Genomic DNA, 11317 nt, shown 5'->3' with positions numbered 1-11317 from the left:
TCACTAGATCCAATGCCGTGCTAAAAATCCTCTCTAATAGACCCACGCATATTGCAAACAGTTTCCCTTGCCCAAGATACTTGCTTGGGCATATTTGGAAAATCTTGCTGGATTTGTGGTTTGGACAGTCTATTTGGGTTAGCCTATATCAAACCAACATCTCTATAGCTCAAAATTTGTGAGAAAGAAAAAAGATCTTCATGAATCTATTTTCCTACAGACGAACAAGCTTACCATTGGAATTTAGTTTATGACTTAAGGACTTATTTTTTTTATAGATAAATATTATGAAAAAGTTGATCAATTTTTTTATCGATCAACTTATTCATATTCTTATATTTTTCAAAATAGATAAGTTACTTTTCCATAAGTAGCATTTATCTATCAAATGGAAAAAAAAATTTCTATATAGGAGGTAGCTAAATCATTTTTCATCAACCAGAAAAATAAGTATTTTAATTTATTCCTAATATACTCTTAATTTTATAATAATAATAATATATAACAATATGATAATATAATATATTATTATATATTAAAATAATATAATATAATATCATAATATATCATAATAATATAATAATAATATATAATAATAAAATAATATAGTAATATAATATATTATATATAATATATCATATTATACTATTATATATAATGTCATTTATATAATAAATGGTATCATGAAAAATATGAATAATATAGAAAATTAATAATGTCAAAGAATATGGATAATAGATTCCTTAATAATTTTCTAATACATAAAAGAATATAAATAAATTAATTTTTTATCTAAATATTATTTAAAAAATATTTATTTAAAAAAAATAAATTTTTTGATAAATTTTTTATTCACAAAAAAATGGATCTTAAACGGAGGCTCTTAAAAATTTGTGAGTGGGGCAAGAAAACACGCCAGACTCCTATTTGACATTTTTGTGAGAATATCCAAACACTCCAGTGTCTCATGTTTCCCGAGCACAAATTTGACTTGTATAGGAAAACCTTCATTTGCAAGAGATCCAAGACATTCTTAGCCATCATATTGTGCTGAACTGTACAACTAGTAGAACGAGCACCATGAACAGTTTCTTGATCCACCCTTTATAGGCGATCCATATACTCAGTGATCTGGATGACCCACCTCTGGATCCCAATACTTCAACAAATCCACCGACCAAATCGATCCATGCCATCATCGCCTCGATGGTTGCTTTCAAGGCTTGGGAAATATCATCCCCCATCACATCAAATTGAGAATCGACCCATTAACAATCCAAGACTCCACTTTGAGCAATAGTAGCCTTGTTGTTTTATTATTGAGCTTAAACACATAAAAAGCAGTTAACCATGTCAAGTATGGTTCAGTAAGCTTGCTCCATTGGACCTGAAGCTCTACCATCGGCAAGGACGGACCAAGGAATTTGCCAAACAAAGCATGTGGCCAATGCGCACGACTACGTCGAAGGATTGCAGGTCAATCACCTGATCACCGGTTGTTTGCTTTAATTTCTATAATTGAGCCATAGGAACCAGAGAAATGCCACCTTTGATCACCGGAGCCCAAGAGCTCGATTCGATCGGCCATGATGTGAGCTTTACGCTTTCTTTAAGAGTTGGGAGCCCCAGGACAGCAGCATCCCTATCCCCTCAGAACTAGGGTTAGGGTTTGTACATTCAACATTTATTCCTGCTTGCAAGATCCCTAATTCTTTACCAAAAAAAAAAAAAATCCCTAACTCGCGATGACGATTCCATTGCCCTTCGCTTGCTTGCCTTCTTGGAAGACATGACCTCTTCGTTGGTCACCACTGCTCGCCTCCACTTTCCTCGCATGCCCCTCCCGAGCAATGTCTATAGCCGTTAGAATTATAGTGCGGTAGAAGAAAAGCTACATAAATTAACATGACAGATCTTTCAAAATTCAAGATGCGTGCAAGTGCGAGCTGCACACGTGTCACTTCAGGCAACCTTTATTTTGAACGTAGTCATGCAAAGGAGCCAGATCTAGGCTGAGAATACTCAAAATTGTCCATATGTTTGGCCTGATAAATTTATAATGGCTTTTTGGGAGAAAAAAAAGAAACAAATCAGTAGATTCTTCCACTTCCCTCGCATTTCCACTTGCAACCTGAGTCTATTTCCACCTTTTCCTCTTCTCAAGGGCCTGATAAATCCCTACTCCGTCATGATGCTAATTTTGGTTGATCTGTACTCTCACCCCCGAAGACCTAGCCTTACCCAGGGACACTTTCTCCTTCCAACTCAACTTAAGCGTCCCCTCCCACAACCCCCTCGGCCCAACTTGCCCTCAACGCAAACATTTTTTTTTTTAGTGCTAAAGAATCTATAACCGTTCCTCCAAATCATAGACAGGAACACCGCTTCAGCCACCATGAACAAAAAGTTGTTCTTCTCAAATCCTTGACGGTGATGGTCTCCGTGTTCCTTCCTTAAATTTACCAGGAATAAACGAGGAACAAGCTAGGCAAGCGCATGCCCACGACAACAGGAGATAACTAAACATGAAGGGAATTCACCTTTTTTTGTTAAAAGAAAAACTTGTAGCTTAGAAGGCCCAATATATAAAGACTGCTTGGGTGAGCTTTTTACGGGCAAAAAAAATCGGAAATTTAATTGCCGGGCTCTTATTTGACGATGCTATAACCTTTAATCCCTGTTGACCAAAAATAAAACTACATATCGTATTGCCATAATATTTAGTCCATGACACGATTTATATTTTAAAAAAATACCAAAAATTATCCTTTATGGTTCCGGAAAAGCTGTGCCATATGGATCCATTGTCGATGGGCAGTCCTGGCTCGATGCTCGCACCATGGCTAACTATTTCAACAACATACCGACCCTCTGCGGGACTCTTGGCATGGAAGAGCTTCAACGGATGGAGCTGTCGGAGATGGCGGATGCGGTACGTTGCATGAGTTTCTCCAGCCGGCTGTCACGACGATCGAGCACTTCCAATGACTGGTCGAGTAGATGGATTTGCACAAGCCGGAGCCAACGATGGCAAGGGTCAATTTGGAAGATGAGAAGGGGAGCAAGGCGTGCATGATGTCATTGGGGATGCGGTTTTCTGTGTCGGAGATGGAGTTCGGATGGAGGAGGTTGAGCATCATACTACTTCCTGCGCGATGGCAACACCGGATTTATGATGCCGATGCCGAGCGCCAAGGGGAACGGGGAATGAATCGTGGATGCTTATCTTTTCAAAAAAATCTGATGGATGTCTCAGAGGGGATGAGATAAGGATGGAGGCCAGAGGATAAGCATGGCTGTCACCACGGCCATCACCGTCCCAATGGCAAACTTCTTGATCATTGCTGTTATCATTGTTGCCACCGCCGTCGTTAAAGGAGGTGGGTGAGACGGGGCGAAGAGGAAGGCGCACAGGGGCATTAATCTTCATTTATATTTTAGGAGGAATTCACTCAGAATTGAGATCAGTACGATCATCGTTTCCTTGTCCCCAATTCACGAGGTCTCCTCTCTCTCTTAATTAAATAATTTATTTGATATCATAAATAGTATTAAAATGTTGTTAATGTATAACTATTTTTTTATTATTTTATTTTGTTAATTTAATCGATCTGATTTTTTAATTTGATATGATGATTGATGATAGAAGATTCCAGCCTTTTACGGATTCTATCGAGAAAATAGATAATTATTGCAGTAGAGAATTAAGCTCTAATGTGAGAGTAATGTCATCCAAACTACTCACTTCTAAATACTTTTGTCCCTTTCCTACTATCTTTGTATCTATGTTGAAAAAAAAATAGAGGACGAGTGATGGAGAGGAGAAGCAGTGCATTTCTCAGGCAACCGAGTTCTGATAGTTGGAGTGAAGATTGAGAGTATTACTATTGCAAGAATGATTCTAAGAGATAGAGAAAGAAGGAGAACAAAGAAAATAAATGATGGAAGTCATGAGAGTTAGAGAAGATATGATGGTGGTGATAGACAAAAGCATGCAAGCCGACGAAGCACCCCATGATGTGGGTACTTATCCATATTGTCAACAAGTGCGATCTCCTCATCCTCCTCCATCTCCTCCCCTCCCCAGCACCACCATCACCACTGTCACCCAAAGGCAGAGCTCATAAGAAGACTATCCGGCTCGTTAATCCAATATGGAATACAATTAAGGTATCATGATGTATAGTTAAATAAATATAGTACATAGTTATTTTAATATAGTACACAATTAATTTAATATGATATACAATTAATCCAATATGATATATAGTTAGTTCAATATAGCGTAAAATTAAAATATCATAATATATAAATAAATAAATATAGTATATAGTTATTTTAATTTAGTACAAAGTGTTACGAAAAGCTGAATCAATCAAAAACTTGAGGCACGGAGATCGTTTTCCTTAAGGTTTTATTTGTTCCCAATTCCAGGAATTTGCTCTGGGTCACCAACAAAAAACCTCCAGGATACAACAAGTCACAATGAGAATTTGCAGAGAGAAAATCTGAAATTCTTCAAGAATTCTCTGTGAGAACAAAAATTGTGGCCGTAGAAAAATGTTTCAGAAGGAGAAAGAGGAAGTTAAAACTATCTTTGTTTTTTAAAACTCTTCTGCTTTTTAATAAACTCTGAAAATTCAGAATTTATAAGAGACCAAAAAGTGTCTTTTTAAAGAGACACAACTCCTCATCTATAAGTTTTAAATAAGTCCCTGATGGTTAAAAGTAGTTGTCGGTTTTCAAAAAATTAGTTAATTTAAATAACTTACTAATAACCACACATTAACTATCTTTTCAAATTTGTTTTTCAAACAAATCCAACAATCCCCCACTTTGTTTGGAAAATAAAAGTAAAATTCTACAGCCGATATAAGATTAATGTACATACATGAAGGTATCTTTCATTTTGAACCTTCACTTGGTGTAAGCATCTCAAGATACAATTAAAGTGACTAGTTGCCTTAGCATTGAACTAGCTACTCTAAAAATAGAATCGGAGTTACTACACATACATTGATCTCTTGTTCTCTATGAGTAGTTCATAATTACTTTGCACTATTATGGCCATGGGCAAGATCTTGGATTCATGAACTCTCTCGAAAGCAAACCTTTAACTTTCTTAAGAAGCGGCACCACTTCTCAATTCACATAGGTGAAGTTTACAATGTATCTCTGTTACTTAGACCACACTACAAAATGTATTAGACTTCATTAAGAGTAAAAACTCAACCTTTAAAATTGTAACGGAAGTACTAGCCTCTTTTTAAGGGGCTCTAAATGTTAGTACTTAATAATCACTTATCAATGATTTGTTCTTGCCCATTGAATCTTAACACTAGTCATTTCCTAGGTTAAGATTGTGTTACTTCATTGGTGATCCTTTGAAAAAGGTTTCAGCCCCATCTCATAGGATGTCATCCTCACTAGGTCTCTAGAAAGTGCTTTTGTAAAGGGATCCACCAAGTTTTTACTTGACTTCACATAGACAATTGTAATGATCCCACCTTGTATCAATTGTCTCACATACTCATGTCTTAGACCAATATGTCTAGACTTCCCATTTTAGGTGCTGTTATTAGCCCTTGACAAAGTGGCTTCACTATCACAATAAATAGTGATGGGAGGCATAGGAGTAGGCTATAAATTTACATCTAATAGCAAATTCCTAATCCATTCAGCCTCTCTCCCAGTTGCATCTAAGGCAATAAACTCAGATTCCATTGTTGAATGTGATATACATGTCTGTTTCTTACTTGCCCAAGAAACAACCTCTCCACCAAGGGTAAAAATCCAATCAAAAGTGGACTTGGTATCACCAACATTGGTAATCAAACTAGCATCTGTATATCCTTCCAAAATAGTAGGATACTCGTTGTAGAATAAGCCAAAATCAATGGTTTTCTTAAGATAACCAAAGACTCTACCAATGGCTTTCCAATGTTCTACACTTGATTTCTAGTATACCTACTGAGCTTACAAATAGAAAATCAATATCTGGTCTTGTACAATGCATAGCATACATCAAAGATGCAATAGCACTAACATATTCTACTTGTGCAACCACTCTTTCAGAATTATTCACCAACTTAATGTGTGAATCTATAGGGGTATTGTATTCGTTACATCCAAGGTGATTGAATTTATTCAATACCTATTTTATATAATGTGCCTGGCATAAAGCATAATTAACCCCCACTGTGCTTTTTCACTTTGATACCTAAGATAGAATCTACTTCACCCATGTCTTTCATTTTAAACATAGAAGATAGAAACTTCTTAGTTTCAATCACACCAGTCATATTAGTATCAAAAATCAGCATATCATCAACATACAAATAGACTAATACACCATAGTCTTTAGTGAATTTAGAATAAATGCACTTGTCAGTACTATTGTGTATAAAACCAACGGATAAAATCACAGAGTCAAATTTTTCATGCCACTATTTAGGTGCTTATTTAAGACTATACAAGGATTTGATTAATTTACACGCTTGCTTTTCATTACCAGGAAGAACAAACCCTTCAAATTGTTCTATGTATATTTCTTCATTTAAACCTTCATTTAAGAAAGTTGTTTTAACATCCATTTGATGAATATTAAAATGATGAATGGATGCTAAAGCAATGAGAATTCTAATAGAAGTTATACGTGCTACTGGTGCATAAGTATCAAAATAATTAATTTCTTTCTTTTATCTAAATGCTTTGACTACTAACCTAATCTTGAGTGCTGAAATAGTACTATCGAAATTGTACTTCTTTCTAAAGACCCATTTACATCCAATAAGTTTTAAATCTGGAGGTAAATGAACTAAGACCCAAGTATTATTGCTCATTATTGACTCATCGTCTATTGCTTCTTTCCAAACGAAGCATCTCTTGATGACATAGCCTCACTAAATGTTTTAGGATCATCCTCTATATTAAGCACTATAGGATACTTGTTCAGAACATTATTATCTCTATCTCCTTCAACCAAGAAAATAATGGATTGAGAAGAAATAAAATCTAAGCCTAAATCCTTCTCTTTCCTTGCTCTAGTGCTTCTTCTAGGTTCAACTTGGTCTTTAAAAATTCCAGCATCTTTGGCTTGTGATTCTTTTTGTATGGTGTCACTAGGTCTAGGTGTTAGTATATCATTTTTCTAAATTTCAAAATCAGTAGAATATTTATCCTCAAAGAACTTGACATCTCGAGATTCTATTATAACATTAGAATCCAAGTCAAAAAGTCTATAAGCCTTGCTATTTTCAGCATATCCAACGTATACACTTCTCATAGTTCTAGGCCCCAACTTAGTTCTTTTAGGATCAGGAACTCTATAATACGCTAAACACCCCTACACTTTAAGATATGACAGATTTGGTTTTCTTCCTTTTTCACAATTCATAAGGACTTAAATCATTCTTCTTTAATGGAACTCTATTATGAATGTGCCACACAGTATACAAAGCTTCACCCCACAAATTCATAGATAATTTAGCATTAAGAATAGTGCAATTAACCATCTCTACTAAAGAACAATTTTTTCTTTCGGCTAAACTATTATGTTGTGGAGTGTAAGGTGTAGTGTTTTGATGAATGATACCATGTACTTCACAAAATTAAGTAAAATCAGTCAAGAAATATTCACCACCTCGATCAGAATGAAGCATTTTAATTTTCTTTTCAAGTTGATTTTCAACTTCACCCTTATATTTCTTAAACATTGAAAATGCTTCATCCTTTGTTCTTAATATATATATATATATATATATATATACTGAAATCATCTATAAAAGTTGAAATATCTCTTTCCACCACGAGTTAAAATTCCATTAAATTCACATCTATCAGAATGTATAAGTTCTAAAATTTGTGAATTTCTTTTAACACTATGGAAAGGCCTCTTGACTGGTTTAGACTTAGCACAAATTTCACATTTGTCGAGATCATCATGAAAATTAATCATGTCTAATTTTTTCATACATTTCAATGATCTATAATTTATGTGCGCTAATCGTCCATGCCACAAAGAAGATGACTTAATAGCATAAGCAAATGAAACATTCTTATTATTAATGCTTAGTTTGTACAATCCATCACATGAATATCCCTTTCCCACAGACATGCCATTCTTTGACAGGATAACCTTATCAGACTCAAACAACACCCGCAATCTCTTCTTACAAAGTAAATCGACAGAAATTAAATTCTTCCTCAATTCGGGTACATAGAGAACATTAAGAAGAGTCAACTGTTTTCCAGAAGTGAAATTGATTTCAACAGTCCCTTTTCCAGCAACTTTGGCACAAGATTTGTTTCCCATTTGAACTTCTTGGCCATCTAGTACTTTCTCAAATTTCTTGAAGTACATTTTGCCTTTATAAACATGGACTGTTGCTCCAGAATCGAGCCACCAACCAGACTTTTCAGTTGCCATGTTTAGTTCAGAAATCATGGCCACAAGACTCTCTTCAACCATGTTCACAGTGTTGTTAGTCTTGATCTTCCTTTGGTTGCAATCTTTTGCAAAGTGTCCCATTGCACCACAGACATAACATGGCCCTTTTTTCTTCTTTTTGTAAGGTTTCTTCTTAAATTGTTGGTCATTCTTCTTGGCTTTCGGTTTCTAATTCTTGGAACTAGATTCGCCACTCACATAATGCACATTTGACTCATTTGGAACAGAATTTTTCTTTTAACGAGAATGAGTCTCTTCTTCAATCCGAAGATGTTTCTGAATCTGTTCCAAAGTAAAGTCCTCTGCCTTGCGCATTAATTTCTTCTGATAATCTTTCCAAGAAGGTGGTAACTTTGATATAATTGCCCCAACTTGGAAGGATTCAGGAAGTACAGTTTTCTGGGCACAAATCTTGTTCACAAGCACTTGCAATTCATGGACTTGCTCAAGAATAGGTTTATCATCAACAATTTTGAAATCAAAATATTTAGAAATCAGAAACTTATTCGTACCTTCTTCTTCAGCCTTGTACTTGTACTTTAGTGCATTTCGTATGTCTCTTGGAGGCTTAACATCTGTGAACAGATCGTATAGATGATCAGACAAAGTGTTCAGAATATGTCCACGACACAGCAGCTCATTTTCTTCACGTTTCTTTCTCTCCTTTTGAACCCTTTCAATTTCTTCTGCAAAGGGTTGCCCACCATCAGTAGTGGGTATTGGATCTTCAATTGTTGGAAGATTAGGATCCAGGACGTAAGAGATCTTCAGTGCAGTCAAGAGAAACAGCATCTTGTCTTGCCAATGGAAGAAGTTATTTCCATCAAACCGATCCAACTTCACCGTATCTTGGTTTATGACTTTGATAGATTCCAACTCCATTGTTGACATAGAACAAATAAAACCTTAAGATTGTTTAGAAAAGCAGAATCAATCAAAAACATGAGGCACGGAGATCGTTTTCCTTAACGTTTTATTTATCCCCAATTCCCAGAATTTGCTCTGGGTCACTGACAAAAAACCTCCAGGATACAATAAGTCGCAATGAGAATTTGCAGAGAGCAAATCTAAAATTCTTTAAGAACTCTCTGTCAGAACAAAAATTGTGGCTGTAGAAAAATATTTCAGAAGAAGAAAGAGGAAGTTAAAACTGTCTTTGTTTTTTAAAACTCTTCTGCTTTAATAAACTCTGAAAATTCAAAATTTATAGGAGACCAAAAGTTGTCTTTTAAAGAGACACAACTCCTCGTCTACAAGTTTTAAACTAGCTTAGAACCTCATGCGATACATGGGATGGAAACTACAACTCATGAGCGTCAAAGTCACGTGCTACTTTCAAACAAACATATTCTCTTGGTTTAAGTAGTTAAAAGATACATTTTTTTCTTTCAAACAAACATATTCTTCTGGTTCTGACATTATCGCTAAGAATAATGCACCTCTGCATCCTACTGATATCAAAATTTTTTTTTAGTAAATAACTAAAATCAGAATTTCAAAATATAAAGGTCAACCATACATGGCAAATAATCAAAAAAACTTTCCGTTAGAGAAACAACGGGCACATTGTTGATGTGACGTGAGCTAAGGATCTATTGTTAACCTTTTGTCAGATAAGAAACAAAGTTTTCAAAATCTCAACCGGCCCTCCTCCATCCTTCCACTCTAGCAAGTACTCCCCACTCTTCCCCTCCCCCTCTCTGCATGACCCTTTCAACCTCCACCCACTCATATATTGCCCCCTCAGCTCCGTCGCCGCCGTGGCCCCCAACCCCGCCCGCCTCCCCAACGCCACCACTGGCGTCACTGCCTGCACCTCCCTCGCTAGCTCTAGCGTCGTTCTCCCCCACCCATTCGCCGCTGCATCTGCCTCGGCCTCGAACAACGCCTGCACCGCTGCTGCCTGGCTACAGCCCAGCTACAGCCCACCGCCACGTGCAGCGACATCAGCCCCTCGTCAGCCCTCTCCATTGGCCTTGCGTCCACTCCAACTGTCATCCAGATGGCCCTCTTGCCCTTCCCCCTACCCTCCACCACACTTTCCATCTCTGCCCACTCATATACCGCCCCTTCCAGCTCCGCCGCCATCGCCACCAATCCCGTCGGCCTCCCCAGTGCCACCGCCGGCGTCATTGCCAGCTCCAGCACCGTTCTCCCCCACCCATCCGTTGCTGCGTCCACCTCGGCCTCTAGTAGTGCCAGCACCGCCACCGCCTGCCCACATCCGCTGCTATGTGCTGCAGCGTTAGCCCCCACCGGCCCTCTGCACCCACCCCACGTCCACTCCGGCCACTATCCAGATGCCCCTCATCATCTAAACTTCCATGTGCGGTACTATTTCTTCCGTGCGAATCAAAGAAGCATTGCCTCCCCGCTTTACTATTACGGGGCCTTCTACGTGGCTTCCTCCTCTTTCTCTAAAAGCCCCGGTGTCAAACAGCGGTTTCTCCACAGGAAAGCCTCCGTTTTAATATATATATATATATATATATATATATATATATATATATATATATATATATATATATATATATTAGATAACTCCCTGGTGGTCAAAAGTAATCGATTTTCAAACAATTAGATAATTTAAATAACTTACTAATAACCACACATTAACTACCTTTTCAAATTTATTTTTCAAACAAATCCAACATAAAATTTATACAATATGATACATAATTAAATAAATATGTACACAGTATAAGTGACCACAACTTGCTTAATTAGAACTGAAGCTCCACCATCTGCAAAGGCCGACCAAGGAATTTGCCAAACAAAGCATGTCGCCAATGTGCAAGAGTATGCTGAAGGAATAAGGTCAATCATCACTTGATCAATGATAATTTGTTTTAATTTCTCTAATTGGGC

The 11317-nt window shown here is 36.9% G+C and overlaps 1 protein-coding gene across 1 annotated transcript; it reads right to left on the bottom strand.

The window, feature by feature from the left end:
* Window positions 1-8686: 8686 nt before the first annotated feature.
* Window positions 8687-9331, bottom strand: LOC105039527 (uncharacterized). The gene has a single exon (XM_010915712.1). The coding sequence runs from the start codon at window positions 9329-9331 to the stop codon at window positions 8687-8689; it is 645 nt and encodes a 214-aa protein (XP_010914014.1).
* Window positions 9332-11317: the final 1986 nt, after the last annotated feature.

Source organism: Elaeis guineensis, chromosome 1, assembly GCF_000442705.2.
Source record: "Elaeis guineensis isolate ETL-2024a chromosome 1, EG11, whole genome shotgun sequence".
Classification (NCBI taxonomy): Eukaryota; Viridiplantae; Streptophyta; class Magnoliopsida; order Arecales; family Arecaceae; genus Elaeis; species Elaeis guineensis.
The sequence above is the reverse complement of the archived record's forward strand: the minus strand, read 5'-3'. Positions and strand labels throughout refer to the sequence as shown.